General features: G+C 41.3%; 1 protein-coding gene across 1 annotated transcript in view; it reads left to right on the top strand.

The window, feature by feature from the left end:
• The window catches only part of LOC311047928 (uncharacterized protein), a 37,220-nt gene extending 15,266 nt beyond the window's left edge, over positions 1-21,954 (top strand). The window contains exons 4-11 of the mRNA XM_084060880.1: positions 2,643-2,741; positions 7,318-7,416; positions 10,077-10,175; positions 10,559-10,660; positions 16,979-17,110; positions 17,242-17,322; positions 19,214-19,360; positions 20,929-21,954. Coding sequence (XP_083917006.1) covers positions 2,643-2,741; positions 7,318-7,416; positions 10,077-10,175; positions 10,559-10,660; positions 16,979-17,110; positions 17,242-17,322; positions 19,214-19,360; positions 20,929-21,893 — 1,724 coding nt within the window. The 3' untranslated portion in view covers positions 21,894-21,954. The remainder of the gene's footprint in view (positions 1-2,642; positions 2,742-7,317; positions 7,417-10,076; positions 10,176-10,558; positions 10,661-16,978; positions 17,111-17,241; positions 17,323-19,213; positions 19,361-20,928) is intronic.
• The last annotated feature ends 274 nt before the right edge of the window (positions 21,955-22,228 follow it).

The following is a 22,228-nucleotide window of genomic DNA, read 5'->3' as shown; positions in this document are numbered from 1 at the left end:
CATGCAAAGGCATCAAAAACACACCATAAATTACCTTATAATTGTGTTTCTAATGTTATCACATAACACATTTCAAAATATGCTACCATTAATTGCAGCTTTACAGCCTTTATTAAACTTTTAACGCGACACATTGTTGCTGACAACTAAATAGGGAAGTGATTACTATTTAATGTAATATTGTTTGGGTCCTGTGGAGACACAAAGTCTTTCTTTTGGGTCTTGAGCTGAAAAAGTCAGAGAAAGTTCATGGTGCCATTGCACTGTAGGTGCCATATTTGAACTGTAGATATTTTCTTAGCCAATCATTGCTGGCTAATAAATGATAGAGACGACAAACAGCTTGCCTCTATCACTCACTGTATGGTAGATTGCCGTCGCTTTATTTTCGATCATTTTCTTCGTACTCGCCCATGTTTGTCCCACGTTAGCCTGCTCCAACGCTCCTGATTTCGTGTATAGAGGGGCGGGTGTATAGAGGCGCAGAGAGACTGCGCCTGATCCCATTGGTTCACCGATCTGTCCGTCAATCCCCGCCCCGTTAACACAACATTACGAGCGACGCCCACTGCACTCTGGTTGTAATATAAGGAAATCCCACTTCCTTATACCCAGGACAGGCTATGGTTGGTCCAGGCTTTTATTTTTTAGCAAAACTAAACAATAAAAGCCTGGAGATCGAGGCTAGTCCCGCGTTAACTGAGTTCATTCTGAAATCCTCACCAAATGTCTTTCTCCTCCCTCTAGTGACCCCTGCTCATCTTGTCAGCTGACATGTATTTATTTAGTTAGTTACCAGGGACAGTGCACATTAATCAACATTTCAGTTTTCACATCCATGTCAATGAGCCAGATCAGCCAAAAGATCATTTTCATCTGTAGTCCCTGAGCAGGCTGTTAAAAGTGGTGATATAACTATCAATACAAAACAGACATATCAATGCGAGACAAGTAAATAATGTACAGGAGACAGAATAATTACAGTACAATATGAAAAATGTCACCAGTGACGAATAGAGCTGATAATTGCCTATGATTACAAGTGTGGTTTGCTTTAAGCCATCTTTTTAGGTTGAATTTGAAATAATTGGAGGTTTCTCTTAATTCGGTAGGAAGACTATTGTTTTACCAACCACACTATGTCTGTACGGTACAATGCAGTCCCCTCCGGTCGCTGCCCTTGACCTAAACTGGCTCAGTGGAGGAGGTGCAAGCCTATTTAAAAATAAAAAAAATAGACAGGCGTCTGTGAAATGTTTAAAACGATCACAAGTAAATAAATTGTAATTTCTGAACTATATGGAAATGGTGACAACGATTGGTCTTTCAGTCAAGGGTTTTTAATGTCTGTTTGTAAAGTGACTATAGGTTTCAAAGTTGTCAGATTTGCTGTGACCAGGTCATGAAGCAGTATGTTATGAGAGAGAAGATCATAGCATGCATGAAGACTTTAGCTGCATCTGTTGTTAGATATGGTCTTATGTGCCTGACATGTTACTGATTTAATTTGATTGTGTTGGTGACATTCTTAACATGTTTTTTTTAATATCAAGTTTGAGTCTAGTGTGAAGATCAGCTCACTTTTCTTTTCCTTTCTGGTACCTGATTCTTTTTGGGTCAATGTCAATGTGCTTTACACCTTCCTCTCTTCTCTACATAGAACGAAACTCTGTCTTAGAATTTGACATCAAACTGGGAGCCATGTTTGCTCTTTAGTGTGTTGTGGAAAATAACACTTGCACATGTTCCACATGGTATCAGGTTATCATAGTACAATAGTATGTTACTACAAACAAACAAACAAACAAACAAACAAACTGAAGGCGTCTGTCCTGGGTGCTGTGGTCTCTCTGACTGTATCAGGTGTGCGTGCACAGTCTGTGTCACAGACTTTGTTTTAAAGATATGTTTTGCCTTTATTGACAATGACAGTGGAGAGACAGGGAATGCAGAGAGAGAGAGTAGGGGATAACATTCAGCAAATGGCAGAGACGACCGGAATGGAACCAAGGACTCACTGATCAGAGCGTTGTGACCATGTGGTATGTGTGGTGGCTCTGAGGTTATGAATGCACATACTGGCAGCATGCAAAAAAAAGGTTTTATGTTGATGGGTGTAGTTAGTTAGTGAGATTAGCAGCAGACACAGACAGACAGACAGACTGACAACGTAACCTCTGCCTCTGACCGTTGTGGCCGGGCGGTGATCACGAGGGTTTCATTTGGATCCTCTACACTGCAGACATAAGCCACTGCTAGTAAAACAATAACACGTTTCCATCAAGTCAGAAATGTTGCACTCCAATAGCCCTGAGCCACGGTTCCTATTTCTGTCAATAGGATTTGTGTCAATATCTGGAAACATCCTCATCCATGTATGGTTGAATATGTGTATAGTTACACCGCTGTTGTTGTTCACATAATTATGATCAGGCATCATTATGGAGATGATGGACAATGTTCTATCAAAGTTCATCATCTCTTAAAGCTTGGAGATGTATTTTGGGTCACGGCTCTGTCTTTGCTACACCCTCATTCCTCAGTTTTACATTGAACCTTCATCTCCAAACCATGTGAAAATCTACAACTCATGTCAAATCAGAATCCTTCTTATTAAAATCCTTCTATTCCCTTCATTCCAGACCAGTCTGTGGATTCCAAACTGCAGGTGAAGATGAGTTCTCCAGCACCAGCCAGGACTGTTTCTATTAGAGAGGAACCTAAAGACCATTTGAACCTCAGTAAGTTTCTCTTTCTCTCTCTCTCTCTCTCTCTCTCTCTCTCTCTCTCTCTCTCTCTCTCTCTCTCTCTCTCTCTCTCTCTCTCTCTAAAATGATAATCCCATAACATGATATCTTTTATAAGTGTCTCATTGTCACTTTTGTCAAAAGTACAACTTATGTCATGCAAAGGCATGACAAAATAAAAACCACACCATAAATTAACTTATAATTGTGTTTCTATTGTTATCACATAACACATTTCAAAATATGCTACCATTAATTGCAGCTTTACAGCCTTTATTAAACTTTTAATGTGACAATTAATTAATTGACAATTAAATAGGGAAGTGATTACTATTTAATGTATTATTGTTTGGGTCCTGCGGAGACACAAAGTCGTACTGTAGATATTTTCTTAGCCAATCATTGCAGGCTAAGAAATGATAGAGGCCACAAACAGCTTGCCTCTATCACTCACTGTATGGTAGATTGCCGTCGCTTTATTTTCGATCATTTTCTTGGTACTCGGCCATGTTTGTCCCGCGTTAACTGAGTTCATTCTGAAATCCTCACCAAATGTCTTTCTCTCCCCTCCAGTGACCCCTGCTCATCTTGTCAGCTGACATGTATTTATTTAGTGAGTTACCAGGGACAGTGCACATTAATCAACATTTCAGTTTTCACATCCATGTCAATGAGCCAGATCAGCCAAAAGATCATTTTCATCTGTAGTCCCTGAGCAGGCTGTTAAAAGTGGTGATATAACTATCAATACAAAACAGCCATATCAATATGAGGCAAGTAAATAATGTACAGGAGACAGAATAATTACATTAAAATATGAAAAATGTGACGAATAGAGCTGATAATTGCCCATGATTACAAGTTTGGTTTGCTTTAAGCCATCTCTTTAGGTTGAATTTGAAATAATTGGAGGTTTCTCTTAATTCGGTAGGAAGACTATTGTTTTACCAACCACACTATGTCTGTTCGGTACAATGCAGTCCCCTCTGGTCGCTGCCCTTAACCTAAACTGGCTCAGTGGAGGAGGTGCAAGCCTATTTAAAAATAAAAAAATTAGACGGGCGTCTGCGAAATGTTTAAAACGATCAAAAGTAAATAAATTGTAATTTCTGAACTATATGGAAATGGTGACAACGATTGGGCTTTCAGTCAAGGGTTTTTAATGTCTGTTTGTAAAGTGATCTATAGGTTTCAAAGTTGTCAGATTTGCTGTGACCAGGTCATGAAGCAGTATGTTATGAGAGAGAAGATCATAGCATGCATGAAGACTTTAGCTGAATCTGTTGTTAGATATGGTCTTATGTGCCTGACATGTTACTGATTTCATTTGATTGTGTTGGTGACATTCTTAACATGTTTTTTATTAATATCAAGTTTGAGTCTAGTGTGAAGATCAGCTCACTTTTCTTTTCCTTTCTGGTACCTGATTCTTTTTGGGTCATTCTTATCTCCGGGTTTTGGTCAATGCCCACACCCCTGCCCGACCACTCCGGTCTGCCACCTCGGGGCGACTGACTCCCTCGCCACTCAACGGTCCTTCTGGTCGATCGACACGGTCACGACTTTTTTCTGTTCTGGCCCCACAGTGGTGGAATGAACTTCCCACTGATGTCAGGACAGCAGAGTCACTGCCCATCTTTCGCCGCAGGCTGAAAACCCACCTCTTCAGGAAACACTACCCTTCCTCTTTGCCTGGCCTACTTGTTGTTAACTAGTTGTAGGAACTATTGTTGTATTGTTGTATTGGATCTATTAGCTCGTGCTCATTTGATTTGGCTATTTTATCTCATGTGTTTAAGAAAGTAGATAGCTGATATATTGCACTTTTACCTTAGCACTAGGTATACTCTTGGTTGCTTGTTTTTACGGGAAATGCACTTACGACCTCTGGTGATTAGTAGTTTCGTTCCCTACCTATGTTGAATGCACTTATTGTAAGTCGCTTTGGATAAAAGCGTCTGCTAAATGCAGAGATGCTCGTAGGCCTGCGTCCTGCGTCGCTGACGCACCATATTGCGAAAGGACGCATTCATGACAACTCTAGTGCGTCCATGGGACGCAGCTCCTATTAGCTCCGATAATATATAATATTTGTCAGCTGTGATCTACATGGACTCTCTCGGTTAGGCACCGTTGGTGGAGAAGTATAACTCTCCGGTTAGACACCGTTGTACTGGAGAAGTATAACTCGGTTAAACGGCGTTGTGTGGCAGAAGCAGCAGCACAGCCCCTCGCTGTTAGTCTACGCTACTCACACAGAGAGAGAGAGAGAGACGGCATGAGGACCTGCTCTTAAACGTGTTAAAACGTCTTGGATAGACCACTGTCTGGAATAATAACTGATCATCATACATACAGGTCTACAACTAATCTCTGTTGCTGTTGTCATCTTAAATTGACCAGCCAAAGTAAAATCCCCGATTTTAGAGTGTTCTCCCACTTGCTTGGAGATCAGAGTGATGTATGTGGTGGATTAATGCATGTTGCCAATCAGCTGTGTAACATTAGCAGGTTAACGATGGCTCGTTGATCCTATGCATTTGACCCTGATTTGACCACAAAGGCAAACAAAAGCACTAATTAATGGCAGCTGTAAGTAACCGGTTGTCTATCGTCTGTGTCTTGTGTATGTTTAATAGGCAACTGGATGTTTTCTGTAGCTTAGAGATATCATAACAATTAATTCCCTGAAGAGGGTAGACCCTCTCCCTCATGCTAAACTTAAAGTGACTTATAAGGTTCCATTTCTCCTCAAAAAGACAACTTTATTTTCCTTTCTCACTGACAAGCCTAATAGTATTATTGCATGTTGACTATGTGCAATAACTGCAAGCCAATGTTCATAGGCATTGTCAGTATTTGTCTTCATTATTTCTTGAATTCCTATTTCTTTATTTGCCAATACTTCCACTGTAAGACAGTGTTTTCAGTCTACACAATAAATAGTAAAAATAAATTCTACATTCATAAATAATACAAAATAAAATAATAATAATGATTAAAAGGTTCTATGATTAAATGTATTCTATTGGTCAAAGGTATGTTAAATCCACCTGTTGCCCACTACTAGTATTTCTTACCATAAGGTGTGCTAATACTACAGAATCATATACATTTGAAAAAATATATTTATGATTTTTTAATATATGTATATATATCGGTATCGGTCTTGAAAAGCAGGAACGGGTCGCACTGATCTAGATCTGCTATTTTCACAATATGTATCTGTGGAACTGAATCAAACTAAATTAAGTGCCTCAACTCCTAATTCCTCAGGGTGGGGGGTCCCCAGTTAAAATATGATTATTTTGGGGGGTCGCTGCCTGAAAAGGTTGAGATCCACTGCATCAGGATATAATGTACACAGTCACACACGCATAGAAGATATGGAGATTGGAGATCAAAGAAAACGATAGGGGGGGGACGTGTAATTGGGGACCCATAAAATGTCCCTGGGACCCATCTAAAAGACCACCCTTGCATCCCAGGACCCATTACATTGAAAACCTAGCAACATCACTGTAAATGACTGTAATGTAATGTAATGTAATGTAATGTCAATGTGCTTTACACCTTCCTCTCTTCTCTACATAGAACAACACTCTGTCTTAGAATTTGACATCAAACTGGGAGCCATGTTTGCTCTCTAGTGTGTTGTGGAAAATAACACTTGCACATGTTCCAAATGGTATCAGGTTATCATAGTAAAATAGTATAATGTTACTACAAACAAACAAACAAAGCAGCTGAAGGCGTCTGTCCTGGGTGCTGTGGACTCTCTGACTGCGTCGGGTGTGCGTGCACAGTCTGTGTCACAGACTTTGTTTTAAAGATATTTTTGCCTTTATTGATAATGACAGTTGAAAGACAGGAAATGCAGAGAGAGAGAGTAGGGGGATAACATTCAGCAAATGGCAGAGACGACCGGAATGGAACCAAGAACTCACTGATCAGAGCGTTGTGACCATGTGGTATGTGTGGTGGCTCTGAGGTTATGAATGCACATACTGGCAGCATGCAAAAAAAAGGTTTTATGTTGATGGGTGTAGTTAGTTAGTGAGATTAGCAGCAGACACAGACAGACAGGGGTGGCTGACAACATAACCTCTGACCGTTGTGGCCGGGCGGTGATCACGAGGGTTGCATTTGGATCCTCTACACTGCAGACATAAGCCACTGCTAGTAAAACAATAACACGTTTCCATCAAGCCAGAAATGTCTGCAGCCCAATAGCCCTGAGCCACGGTTCCTATTTCTGTCAATAGGATTTGTGTCAATATCTGGCAACATCCTCATCCATGTATGGTTGAATATGTGTATAGTTACACCGCTGTTGTTGTTCACATAATTATGATCAGGCATCATTATGGAGATGATGGACAATGTTCTATCAAAGTTCATCATCTCTTAAAGCTTGGAGATGTATTTTGGGTCACAGCTCCGTCTTTGCTACACCCTCATTCCTCAGTTTTACATTGAACCTTCATCTCCAAACCATGTGAAAATCTACAACTCATGTCAAATCAGAATCCTTCTTATTAAAAAAGTCCTTCTATTTCCTTCATTCCAGACCAGTCTGTGGATTCCAAACTGCAGGTGAAGATGAGTTCTCCAGCACCAGCCAGGACTGTTTCTATTAGAGAGGAATCTAAAGACCATTTGAACCTCAGTAAGTTTCTCTCTCTCTCTCTCTCTCTCTCTCTCTCTCTCTCTCTCTCTCTCTCTCTCTCTCTCTCTCTCTCTCTCTCTCTCTCTCTCTCTCTCTCTCTCTCTCTCTCTCTCTCTCTCTAAAATGATAATCTCATAACATGATATCTTTTATAAGTGTCTCATTGTCACTTTTGTCAAAAGTACAACTTATGTCATGCAAAGGCATGACAAAATAAAAACCACACCATAAATTAACTTATAATTGTGTTTCTATTGTTATCACATAACACATTTCAAAATATGCTACCATTAATTGCAGCTTTACAGCCTTTATTAAACTTTTGACGCGAAACATTGTTATTGACAATTAAATAGGGAAGTGATTACTATTTAATGTAATATTGTTTGGGTCCTGTGGAGACACAAAGTCTTTATTTTGGGTCTTGAGCTGAAAAAGTCAGAGAAAGTTCATGGTGCCATTGCACTGTAGGTGCCATATTTGAACTGTAGATATTTTCTTAGCCAATCATTGCTGGCTAAGAAATGATAGAGGCCACAAACAGCTTCCCTCTATCACTCACTGTATGGTAGATTGCCGTCGCTTTATTTTCGATCATTTTCTTCGTACTCGGCCATGTTTGTCCCGCGTTAACTGAGTTCATTCTGAAATCCTCACCAAATGTCTTTCTCCTCCCTCTAGTGACCCCTGCTCATCTTGTCAGCTGACATGTATTTATTTAGTTAGTTACCAGGGACAGTGCACATTAATCAACATTTCAGTTTTCACATCCATGTCAATGAGCCAGATCAGCCAAAAGATCATTTTCATCTGTAGTCCCTGAGCAGGCTGTTAAAAGTGGTGATATAACTATCAATACAAAACAGCCATATCAATGTGAGACAAGTAAATAATGTACAGGAGACAGAATAATTACAGTACAATATGAAAAATGTCACCAGTGACGAATAGAGCTGATAATTGCCCATGATTACAAGTTTGGTTTGCTTTAAGCCATCTTTTTAGGTTGAATTTGAAATAATTGGAGGTTTCTCTTAATTCGGTAGGAAGACTATTGTTTTAACAACCACACTATGTCTGTACGGTACAATGCAGTCCCCTCTGGTCGCTGCCCTTGCCCTTAACTGGCTCAGTGGAGGAGGTACAAGCCTATTTAAAAATAAAAAAGGTTAGACAGAAATGTTTAAAACGACCAAAATTAAATCAATTGTAATTTCTGAACTATATGGAAATGGTGACAACGATTGGGCTTTCAGTCAAGGGTTTTTAATGTCTGTTTGTAAAGTGATCTATAGGTTTCAAAGTTGTCAGATTTGCTGTGACCAGGTCATGAAGCAGTATGTTATGTGAGAGAAGATCATAGCATGCATGAAGAGTTAAGCTGAATCTGTTGTTAGATATGGTCTTATGTGCCTGACATGTTTCTGATTTCATTTGATTGTGTTGGTGACATTCTTAACATGTTTTCTTTTAATATCAAGTTTGAGTTAGTGTGAAGATCAGCTCACTTTTCTTTTCCTTTCTGGTACCTGATTCTTTTTGGGTCAATGTCAATGTGCTTTACACCTTCCTCTCTTCTCTACATAGAACGAAACTCTGTCTTAGAATTTGACATCAAACTGGGAGTCATGTTTGCTCTTTAGTGTGTTGTGGAAAATAACACTTGCACATGTTCCACATGGTATCAGGTTATCATAGTAAAATAGTATGTTACTACAAACAAACAAACAAACAAACTGAAGGCGTCTGTCCTGGGTGCTGTGGTCTCTCTGACTTTATCGGGTGTGCGTGCACAGTCTGTGTCATAGACTTTGTTTTAAAGATATGTTTTGCCTTTATTGACAATTACATTACATTACAGTCATTTAGCAGACGCTTTTATCCAAAGCGACTTACAATAAGTGCATTCAACATAGGTAGGGAACGAAACTACTAATCAATGACAATGACAGTGGAGAGACAGGGAATGCAGAGAGAGTAGGGGATAACATTCAGCAAATGGCCCGGAAGACCGGAATGGAACCAAGGACTCACTGATCAGAGCGTTGTGACCATGTGGTATGTGTGGTGGCTCTGAGGTTATGAATGCACATACTGGCAGCATGAAAAAAAAGGTTTTATGTTGATGGGTGTAGTTAGTTAGTGAGATTAGCAGCAGACACAGACAGACAGACAGACTGACAACATAACCTCTGCCTCTGACCGTTGTGGCCGGGCGGTGATCACGAGGGTTGCATTTGGATCCTCTACACTGCAGACATAAGCCACTGCTAGTAAAACAATAACACGTTTCCATCAAGTCAGAAATGTCTGCAGCCCAATAGCCCTGAGCCACGGTTCCTATTTCTGTCAATAGGATTTGTGTCAATATCTGGCAACATCCTCATCCATGTGTGGTTGAATGTGTGTATAGTTACACCGCTGTTGTTGTTCACATAATTATGATCAGGCATCATTATGGAGATGATGGACAATGTTCTATCAAAGTTCATCATCTCTTAAAGCTTGGAGATGTATTTTGGGTCACGGCTCTGTCTTTGCTACACCCTCATTCCTCAGTTTTACATTGAACCTTCATCTCCAAACCATGTGAAAATCTATACAACTCATGTCAAATCAGAATCCTTCTTATTAAAGTCCTTCTATTTCCTTCATTCCAGACCAGTCTGTGGATTCCAAACTGCAGGTGAAGATGAGTTCTCCAGCACCAGCCAGGACTGTTTCTATTAAAGAGGAATCTAAAGACCATTTGAACCTCAGTAAGTTTCCTTCTCTCTCTCTCTCTCTCTCTCTGTGTCTCTCTCTCTCTCTCTCTCTCTCTCTCTCTCTCTCTCTCTCTCTCTCTCTCTCTCTCTCTCTCTCTCTCTCTCTCTCTCTCTCTCTCTCTCTCTCTCTCTCTCTCTCTCTCTTATAAATATTATAATTGTTTCCTGTCTCAGTAGACTCTACTGAGACAGGAAACACCAATTCATTTAAATGATATACAATATGTAAATGAAAAGTAAACACAATAGAGAAATGCTTCAAACATGCAGTAGCCATAACATAGCATAGAATATATTGTAATTATATTGTAATATATATTGTAATTAGTTTAATGTACATTGTGCAGCCAGCCCTTATTCTATCGTTTTTATTCCAGACCAGCCTGTGGAGTCCACACTGCAGATGAAGATGAGTTCTGCAGCACCAGTCAGTACAGTCAACATAAAAGAGGAATCTAAAGACCATGTGGTAACCATCAGTAAGTCTCATGCTCTCTCTTGCTTTCTTTTGTTCTTTTGTCAGGCTATCACCGTTTCAATATCTGATGATCATGGTCAAGATATCACATTACTAATGTGATGATATATATAGTCATCGGGAGAGAGTTAGTAGAGTTAGATGAAGCATAGCGTTAGTTCATGCAGGACACGGAAGTCGTGCACGCCAAAGCTGTAACCAGCAGTCAGTCAGCTGATGTGAACATCAGCTTTCTGTTCCCCATTCACAGCTCAGCTGGTCATTAAGTCACACACTCATACTCCAATCACAGCTCACACATTAGCAACAAGGTTCCTTTAAATACGGTTCGAATTCTCTAGGTCTCTGCTGGTCTTGCTGCCTGACCACTTTGTAAGCTGCTGCTGAGCTGACAACATCCGCTGTGTTATCATCTGCTGTTTAAACCAACGCTTCATTCGGGGTATGATGATTAGATCAGTTATAGTACTCACCATCTCCTGGCTCATCATGGCTCATATCGGGCAGGAGAATGGTTCCGGTTCGGATGAGTGTGTTCTGGACACCCAGAACGAGGAGGATGAGACGGGCGATCCAGAGCTAGAAGTTGCTTCTCGGTGTAGTTCCCGTTTAGCAAAAAAACGTTGACTGATCAAAGACTGGCCAGTGACAAAGATCCTCGAGTTTCTGTATAAGCACAATATCTCCGCTCCACTGGGGATAAGCCACGGCGGTTTATTCTATTTCTTCCTGGCGAACGCTCAGGCGGGCGATCACTCAGTTCTATCTGCTTCCTCCTCCAAGAAATGCACCTCAAAGAGGAAGAATCCCTCCGTTTCAAATGGTAACAGTATTCTTCATCAGTGTTTTCAAATAGCCTAGGCTGTGTATTAACTTCTGCTCCTTGTGTAGCCACTGCCGCCGCGTCTGCTGCGAAAAAATCAAGGGGCACCGATGAGCAGCCAGACGACCCAGTCCTCGTCGCACTGAGGGGGATCCAGTCATCCCTCACGGATATGGATGCCCGGCTCCAGGTTCTAGAAAGCCCAGCTACTGCTCCTGCTCCAGTTTCAATCCAGGATGTTCCCGGCCGCAGCAGTGCGCAGGCGTCAAACGCCGCCGCCCCTACGTTCGACGCCGCGCCTCTAAGGACGCTGGGATCTGCTGTCCCAGCAGCGGCAGTCGGAGTGCCTTTCTTTCCGCCAGCAGCAGCGGTTTCTCCCCATCTGAGAAGTCAGATTCTTGCAGGTAACGACATCAATCTCGTAAAAATTCCGCTGTGCTCAGCTGAAGTGTCAGATAGACGCCTGGTTGACTGTGGAGAGGTCTCAGTTATTCTGAAAGAAAGCGATCCCAGACTGTCAAAAAACCTGACCGTGCCAGAGTTTAACGTGGCTTTTGGCGTCTACAGAGACAAAATATATCCAGACCGCAGATTCGAGTTTGATACTTACCTGTCTATCATTTCCGACTTGGCTATGTCATATGGGGGGGGGTCACCTGTTTTATGAATATCACAAATCTTTCTCAGCAAAGGCAGCATTATAGATTCAGAAATGTAACCACAGACTGGTCCACAGTGGACCTAGCGCTTATCAGTTGTCACTTCACAGGCCACCAAGCTCTCTCCTGTCCAGTGTGTGTGTGTGTCTTTCACACACACTGTAAGCCTCTGTCCTAAGACTTTGAACGAGAAAGCACAGTTCATCAAGCCGATCAAATCTGAGGATCAAAGAGAGAAGGTGAATGTTAAACCAAATCCGACTCCACTCTGCATTAATTCTAATGAAAACGTGTGCAGATATGCTAATTGTAGGTTTGTACATGCGTGCAGTTATTGTGGAGACGGCCATCCAAGGTCCGTGTGTCCCCGCCGCACCCGGCAGTTGAAAAAGAAGTGAATAATAAAAAGCCGGCGACTCCAGTCAATGTGGCTGAGCTGGGCAAAGCTCTGAAGAAGCATCCAAATCGGTGTTTTGTCAATTATTTAATAACTGGACTGGTTCATGGGTTTTTCGCTGGGTTAAGTTACCTTCCAAATGTTTCTCATGTGTGTCACAATCTTCAGTCTGCGTTACGGGAGCCTGACGTAGTGGATAAGCTGCTGGCAAAAGAAATAGAGAAAGGTTTCATGATCGGGCCGAATGACGATCCACCGTTTCCCAAGTTTCGCATTAACCCATTAAGACCTGGAACTTTTTAGATTTGAGCTAAAAAGCATTATTTTACACTTTGGCTATTCAAAAATAGCAGATCTACAAGCCCTACGAGCTTGTAGATCTGCTATTTTTGAAAAATCTTGAAAATGTGTGTTAATCTTTATATATATATTTTGAAACCGAACATTTTTAACTAAAATCTTTGCTTCTGGGGGTCCCTGGAACAAAATATTTTGATGGGGGTCCGCGGCCAAATACATATAATTCTGGGGGTCCTTGACATGAAAAAGATTGAGCACCACTGATATAGAAACATACGTTTTTCAGAAAACTGTTGAGATTTAGGAGACATGTAGAATAGGCTTCAGGTCTCAATGGGTTAATCCAATAGGCGTTGCAACCCGAAAGTATTCAGGAAAAAAAGCGCATGATTATACAGTAGACCATTCAGCCCCCCACGATGATAGTGCACAAAGTGTTAACAGTTTAATTCCTTTGCCACCGTTTTCCTTGTTTTACGCTACAGTCGATAATGCAATTCAGTTTATCAAACTCGCTGGTAAAGGAGCGTGGCTAGGAAAAGCCGATATAACGGATGCTTTTAAAGTCATGCCACTACATCCAACTCGGTGGCATTTGTTCGGGGTTAAATGGAGGGGGAAAGTGTATTTTTCAGTCAGACTAACCTTTGGGTGCCGCAGTAGTCCATCTATATTTAACACGCTATCGGAAGCGCTTTGCTGGATTTTGTTGAATAATTGCAAACTCCCGTTTGTTCTTCACTTACTGGATGATTTCCTTGTGGTTGATTATCCGCACGCCCGTCCAGGTCGTTGCATTAATGATTTGAAACAGGTGTTTAACCATTTGGGCGTGCCTCTCTCGCCACTCAAGGTCCATTGAAAAAATTGAATTTTTAGGGATTAATTTAGACAGCGAGCGCATGCAAGCATCTTTGCCCCTCGAAAAATTAGAGCGCATTAGAGAAATCATGAAAAGCATCTTGGAGTCAGTCTCAATCTCTAAACGCGAACTTTTGTCTGTTCTAGGCCATCTTAATTTTGCTATGAGAATCATCCCACAGGGTAGATCATTCATTTCTCGATTGCTAGATCTGTCAAAAACGGCAGAGAAACTCCAAGATATGGTCACTTTAGACGAGGGTTGTAGGTCCGATCTCAGGTTCTGGTCAATGCTCTTTGATAAGTGGAATGGTATTTCATTCTTTTATAATGATCATACAGAAACGTCAGTCTCCCTCAAATTGTTTACTGACACCGCTCCTTCAGTGGGCTTTGGGGGTGTTCTCAATGATGATCAATTGTTTTGCAGGGGAGTGGCCAAAAGAACTGTCAGATCTCCCGTCTCAGCTACAGTCCATAACAGTGTTGGAATTATATCCCGTAGTTGTAGCTTCCATTCTCTGGGGTGAATTATGGTCAAGAAAAAACATTGTAGTGTTTTGCGACAACGAAGCAACAGTCAATATTATTAATAAAGGCCGCGCTGCTGTTCCCTTTATTAATAGGTTCGTCAGACGTCTAACCTGGTCTAGTGTAATGGGCAACTTCACGCTCCGCGCAGCTCACATTCCTGGGTTAGAAAATAAATCAGCTGATTGTTTATCCCGCTTTAAATGTATGCTTATGATCGTTACATTCGCCCAGGGAAAGAGGACATTGTTATGGCTCAAAAAGCAACGAGTGGCATGTGTGAGGAGACGGTTGGTTAATAAAGAAAGAGTCGTATTCAAAAAGCGGTTGGCTTGGGTTCATTCTGATTTAGATCTTTACAGATGCAGGCTTGCATCCCTCTTATCTGAGCGGATAGGAAAGTTACACATGTGACCAGTAAGACTGACAAACGCCAACTATCCAGTGGCCGCGTTCAGCTGCCTATTAACCCATTGATACCTGGAACGCTTCTGTGTCACTTTAGATGTCTTTGGCTATTCAAAAATAGCAGATATACAAGCTCATAGCGCGGCACCGAGTGCCGCGCTACGAGCTTGTAGATCTGCTATTTTTGAAAAATCGTGAAAATATTTTTTTTATATTTTTTTCCGAAAAACTGTTAGGATTTAGATTTTTTTTAAGAATCGCCTCAGGTCTTAATGGGTTAATCAGCGGTGATTACAGGGGCGCTGCGTTGCTAGGGGCAACCAGTGAAATCTTAACACTCTACTCATAGTACACGTTCTGATTTAGATACTTTGACCTTTTACAGATGCAGGCTTGCATCCTCTTATCTTTGCGGATAGGAAAGGTCTGCAGCACGCTGCTGTTACACATAGTAGGCTAATACATTCTATTTATTTTTAGGATGACCTTATATATATATATTTATATCAGATTTTTTTTTAACCCATTGAGACCTGAAGCCGGTTCTACATGTCTCCTAAATCCCAACAGTTTTCTGAAAAACGTAAGTTTCTATATCAGTGGTTCTCAAACTTTTTCATGTCAAGGACCCCCAAAATTATATGTATTTGGCCGCGGACCCCCATCAAAATATTTTGTTCCAGGGACCCCCCAGAAGCAAAGATTTTAGTTCAAAATGTTCGCTTTAAAAATATATATATTCAAAGATTTGCACACATTTTCACGATTTTTCAAAAATAGCAGATCTACAAGCTCATAGCGCGGCACTCGGTGCCGCGCTATGAGCTTGTATATCTGCTATTTTTGAATAGCCCAAAGTGTAAAATAATGCTTTTTAGCTCAAATCTAAAAATGACACAGTTCCAGGTCTTAATAAAGTAAAGAAATAGAATGTCCTTTTTGAATCCTATTCACGATGCAGCACAGCAGTGGACATCGTTTTACGATATCGACTAGGACTCCTGAAGTGCAGGAATCAACAGGTTACTGGATTCATCAGGCCTGTTGAACACAGTTTAAAAATGCATGCTTGCATTTCGTTAATTTAGCTTATCAATCAAATGCTGAGGAACTCTGAAGTTCAGGATCAACAGATGCTATGTTAAACTTATTAACAAATGAAAGTGCACGCACATTTGAAGATAGAAGCAACGAACGGGTGTAGATGCCTATAGAGACATCACCTCTCCGTTACTATGTCACGTTGCATGCAGGTGAAACCATGGTGCTAATCCCAAACCATGGTGCTAATCACAAAGATGGATACATGAAGTACATCCCATAAAATGTTAACCACTCAAATTGAAAAGTTGTATGGGAGACAGTGCTGTACAAGAGCGTGATACAGGAAACTGTTGCCGCTAACTACAGATGCATGGATGTCACTCACTACTAAATATTAGATCATCATAACCTATGGTTTTGGTATAGTTTTTATTTACTTTAGAGGCGACGTCTTTCCTAAAGGTATCTCTCCACCAAACATGCAGATTACTACAGACTGGCAGTCAATTAAAGTCGGGAGATCGGTCCGTTGGAAGGTGTTTTAAAAAGTTGCTGAATGCACCTGAGAGCAGACACCGACAGACCGCTACTATGGTGCTAAAGATAGCCAATGAATTGATGTCTCTTTCAACAACAAGCCTGCTGCTATCTTACGGTCGGCTCGGTCGGTTTCCGACGCTTCCCTACAACTTGCGACCCGACGTGGCAGTGTACCCACCACCCATTCAACAGCAGATTTAACAGTGTACCCACCGCCCATTCAACAGCAGATTTAACAGTGTACCCACCACCCATTCAACAGCAGATTTAACAGTGTACCCACCACCCATTCAACAGCAGATTTAACAGTGTACCCACCGCCCATTCAACAGCAGATTTAACAGTGTACCCACCGCCCATTCAACAGCAGATTTAACAGTGTACCCACCACCCATTCAACAGCAGATTTAACAGTGTACCCACCACCCATTCAACAGCAGATTTTCAGCAAAACAAACGCTTTCCAACACTTACCGCCGACGCCGTCAGTGCGGTGGAGAGCTACCTTAATACCTGACCAACTCAAAAACCAACTATGTTTGAATGTTAAACTTCCTGTACCTTCATTCTTCAGTGTGCAGTCACCATTATGGTGGATTAAACCTTTACATCGTATAACAGCTCTCTGCAATAGCTTGATGTGATTAAAATGTTGTTTTGATTAAACAGAAAATCCCCACTGGGTTCAATGTTGCTGGATGATAACTATTAAAGTGTGTTTTTCCTTTTCTTTTTTCCTACTGGTGAATTGTACAGAACCCCACAGGGAGAGGTCTGTGGTATCAAGAGAGATGATGGCCTCTAAAACATTGTCAGAGGAACAGAACGAGATGGACCAGGCATGTGGACTGATTGATCTAACGCCTGTAGTAAAGTTGTACAGGATAGGTATGTAGTGTTTTCAGTGGTGGAAGAAGCACTCAGATCTTTTACTAAAGTAAAAGTTGCAACATCACAATTTAAAAAAAAGTCCCTGTTAATCGTGTAGCCCTGGTTCTTATTCTATTCCTTCATTCCAGACCAGTATGTGGAGTCCAAACTGCAGGTGAAGATGAGTTCTCGAACACCAGCCAGTGCAGTTGATATTAAAGACCTCCTCAGTAAGTTTCATGCTCTCTCTCTCTTTCTTTCTTTTATGCTGTTCTTTTTTTCACTAGAAGTTGCTCAGATGCTGTAAATGCTCAAAAGGTTAGAGCTCTATAGTTGATCTCTGTAGCGTTTCATCCATCCAACCGCTTCTCTACTAAAACAAATCTAATGCTGTGAGAAGTTCATGACCACAGAGTGGCTGGGCAATTACCAATTACCAAATCATTCTTATATATTAACAAATTGCCTCGAAAATAAGGCTCAGTATTCATGATGTACATGATGGCCTAGGGGGACCAGGGGACACAACAAAAATACAGGGGAGACGCAGTTTACAAAGAAATTGGTGTTTATTAAATAATTAACATGAAGGAACAGATCATGTATAAACAGATGAGGTGTGGAGATCAGTAAAGTCAGTAGTGTAATACGTGTATGTATGGGTGGATTGTGTAGTGTGTGTGTGTGAGTGTTGCATGTATGGACATAAATGTGGGATAAGGAGGTGTAGGTTGGGTGAGGAGCAATAGCAAATTAACTAAAAGGCAGAGAGGACTGGGGAGGCAGGCTTTTATGTAGCGTGGCCACCCGGGCCCAGGTGCACGCCAATTTGGCTGATTGCCAACATCTCAATGCTCCCCAAGTCCTATTCACCTGTATCCTAGGCTGTGTGGGCATCACTTCCTGTCGATTTCATTGGATATCATTGGTCATCTGACCAGTTTCATTGGATTTCATTGGACGCAATTACGTAATAGTCTGACGTAATTTACACATCCTTTGTTTGTCTACCTGGTTCGCGGTTTTCCACCCTCATTCTGAATCCCCATAGACGTATTTAATATTGTATCTAATATTGTGTCAAATAAGAATAAGAACTGTGTTCCAAAAATAAACAAATGACCGCGCGGCGGTTTGACTCTTATGGATATGAAGCATCAACTGGCGGTGAGAAAACGATAATGTTACTTCCGCCGAATTAGTTACATTTTCGCCAGAAACAGACTGTATCAAGTATAAGTGACTGACTATCATAAACGATACAGAACCTCCTCCCTGACAATATCACAGAGACAGTTGGTTTATTTTTGGACCACAATTCTTATATGAGACGATTCTATGATGACCCAATGTTATTCTCCATAGAGAAATGACTTTACGAACCAGGGGATGAACGAGTGACGTCAGGACTTCTGTTCTCTATTGGAACCAATGAGAAACACAAATGAATACAAAGCAAATGCAAACCATAATAACCATATAACCCAAGAGTGACTTAACAAACTATTATAATACAATACAGGGAACCGTCGTCACAATAGCCGATACAAGCTCTGCCATTTTCACTATTGTATATTTTTTAGATATATAATCGTTCATTAATCGTAATCGAGGCAAAAGTTTAAATAATCATTATATTGATTTCAACCCATTAAGACCGGGAACGCATCTGTGTCACTTTTAGATTTCTTTAGGCTATTCAAAAATAGCAGATCTACAAGCTCGTAGCGCGGCACCGAGTGCCGCGCTACGAGCTTGTAGATCTGCTATTTTTGTAAAATCGTGAAAATGTGTGCAAATATTTGAATATATATATATATATTTTTTTTTTTAAAGCGTTAAAGCATTTAGAAAACATTTTTTGAACCGGCCTCAGGTCTTAATGGGTTAAGTCATGTCGCCCCACCCTACCACAGTGGCACCAAGTCAGATGTGTCTTAGTTGCGAGCCTCTTTGTTTGTTGCAGAGCAGTAGTAGTGATGCTTTGGACTGATCTCTACTGAACGGACACAGCTTGACCATCTCTAACATACACTTCTGGTCTAGTCTAGTCTATAGTCTATATTCTCATTGGAGGAAACTGGTATCTTGACCTGAAAATGTATTTTGTGTTTACTAAAGAGCTGGTGAGGGGTCTTCGGCGATTCGCACGGCCAGGGTTGGGAGCCAGAGCCGGAGGAACCGCAGGAAACGGATCCAACATCGAGGAACCGGAATCGGTACCATCACATCTGGACCCGGAACCGGTTCATTGCACTGTCACAGCTGGTATGTGGACTGACTTCATGTCTGCTGTACAATTACTATACTGGTGGGTCTCAAACATAACTCTTTACAGAGTGTACAAATGGAACTAAATAGACCCACTAAGGCAGTGGTTTTCAACCTTTATCATGCCAAGGACCCCTAAATTGATATACATTTGGCCGCGGACCCCCACTTGAAAATGTTTTGTGCCAGGGACCCCCAGAAGCAAAGATACCAGTACATTTTCGCTTTAAAAAATATAAATATTCAAAGATATGCACACTTTTTCAAGGTTTAAAAAAAATAGCAGATCTACAAGCTCATAGTGTGGCACTCTGTGCCGCACTATGAGCTTGTATATCTGCTATTTTTGAATAGCCAAAGCTAAGTGGTTAAAAATGATTGTGACGCTATTGACAAATTTTGCTGGGGACCCCCTGGTACTCCCTCAAGGACCACTGGTGTAGCCGCTCCTATATGTGGGTTTGGGACACCTCATTAGTACACCCTTCGCTGTACTGTGATTGGCTGATTCTATTCACACCCTTGCTCTGTGATTGGCTGACTCTATTCACACCCTTTGCTCAGCACTGTGATTGGCTAGCGAGACGCATGATGAAGTTAATAACCTATAAATATCACCGAGCACTAAAACTACTTTTTTTTAGCGGCGCTAGCCGCTCTATACCTTTAGGTATAGAGCGGATCCTGCTCTATACCTGGCTTTTGCGTCAACGTTCTGATTGGTCAGACACGTCAACAAAGTGATTGGTCAAGCTTCACGTGACACGTGGCTATAAACACATTATAAACACTTATTGATGACAAAATGTATCAAAGGCGCCGCTACCTTCACACAGGTGTGATTTTTTTTAAGTGAGCTTCCATCACTGTGATGACCACTGTTGTTTTTAAATAACACCGCTCACTTCACACAGGGTGTGATTTTTTTTCATCTGATGAGGTTTGGCCGTATCGATCAACATTATGCTCCATTTTGGCTATTTTCTGAGTTTTCCTTTAATTTTAGACCATTCGGTTACAAAAACATTTAAACGTCAGTGAAATTCGTCATCACACATCCCTACTGTATGTATGGTCAACCCTATTTTCCAATTCTTAAGAACAGCACATAGAAAACAGTTAGATATTTATCTCCTTCTACTTATGTAAACTTTAAGCTTTTCTTGACATCTTTATCTCAACATTTCTTTATTTCAGATTTTTTGCAATTGTTTCACAACACAAACAAACTGAAGTAAAACCTACCTTCACATTATCTGTCAAATGTATTTGTGTTTCAATCACATTAGGCAGGATGAATCACTCACCACAGTGATTACACAGGCCTGTCTATAATTCCTTTGCAATACAATCACATTCAGCACAAATCAGTCACCAGGCAGGCCGGTAATCTGACCGAATCTCACAACGTCCAATCCGGGCCTGGTAGTTGCTGTTGCTGCACTGTATACAAAAGTTTAGTAGCGTGAGATGATCATGATATTAGAACGTAATCAGTAGACATGTTGGTTCACTTTTTCTTTTAAATGAATGGTTTCTTTATCTCCCTTCATTCTCCATCCCAGGTGTCTCTCCTTCCCAACCGCCAGTGAAAAAACCTACCTGCTGTGACCAGTGTGGGAAGCGGTACAGCTCGGTTCGATGCCTCAGACGTCACCAGAAAATTCATATTGGATATAAACCCTGGCCCTGTGATCAATGTGGTGAAAGGTTCAGCACTAGAGAGGATCGGAAAAGACACCGGACGACACATAAAGTTGAGAAACCTACTTGCTGTGACCGGTGTGGGAAAAGCTTCCCAACAAACGATAGACTCAAAAGGCACCAGGTAATTCACTCGGGGGAGAAGCCATATCCCTGTGGGCAGTGTGGTAAGAGATTCTACACACAGGGTAAGCTCAATCGTCACGAGTCAATCCATACAGGAGCGAAACCCTACCAGTGTGAGCAGTGTGGTAAGAGATTCACAGAAAAGGCTAGTCTCAAAGGTCATCAGCGAATTCATACGGGGGAGAAACCCTACCCCTGTGAGCAGTGTGAGAAGAGGTTCTCCTCACAGAGTCATCTCCATGAACACAAGTTAGTCCATACAGGAGTGAAACCCCACCAGTGTGAGCACTGTGGGAAAAGGTTCAGGCTGAGCACTCATTTCAGAAGTCACAATAGAATTCATACAGGGGAGAAACCCTACCAGTGTGACCAATGTGACAAGAGATTTGCTGAACGGAGTACTCTCTATAGTCACAAGTTAGTCCATACAGGAGTGAAACGCTACCAATGTGACCATTGTGGGAAAAAGTTCAGTCGGAGCGGTCATCTCATAGAACACAAGAGAACTCATACAGGGGAGAAATCTTATCAGTGTGACCTATGTGGCAAGAGATTTGCTGTATGGGGTACGCTTGCAAAACACAAGCAAACTCATACAGGGGAGAAAACCTACCATTGTAACTCGTGTGGGAAAAGGTTCCGCCAATTTGGTTATTTAAAAAGTCATCAGGAAACATGTAGCGCTGCCACATTTGTATAAAAGAGGATTTAATTTAATTTAATTTAAAAGATTATGCCTATATTAAAATAGTCCTTAAAATAACACCATCCTTTAAGGTTAAGGTCTTTTTTTATTTTTTTTTAATAATTTTTATCCCACGATTTTGTAACCCTTATTTTTCACCCGGTGCCAATTTTCTAAGTGATCCTGGGCACTACACTCCCCTCACCAGCCTACGGGGAGGCCAGGGCCGAGCTCATGCCTCCTTCAATGCATGAGAGCCAACTGACCTTCTTGTCACCTGACAGGGGGGAGTTTCCCTGGTTGGATGTAGCGTAGCGCGTGGAAGGAACACGTTATTCCAACCAGTTCCC

This window comes from Gymnoscopelus microlampas (assembly GCF_963454915.1).
Source record: "Gymnoscopelus microlampas genome assembly, chromosome: 6".
Taxonomy (NCBI): Eukaryota; Metazoa; Chordata; class Actinopteri; order Myctophiformes; family Myctophidae; genus Gymnoscopelus; species Gymnoscopelus microlampas.
The sequence above is the reverse complement of the archived record's forward strand: the minus strand, read 5'-3'. Positions and strand labels throughout refer to the sequence as shown.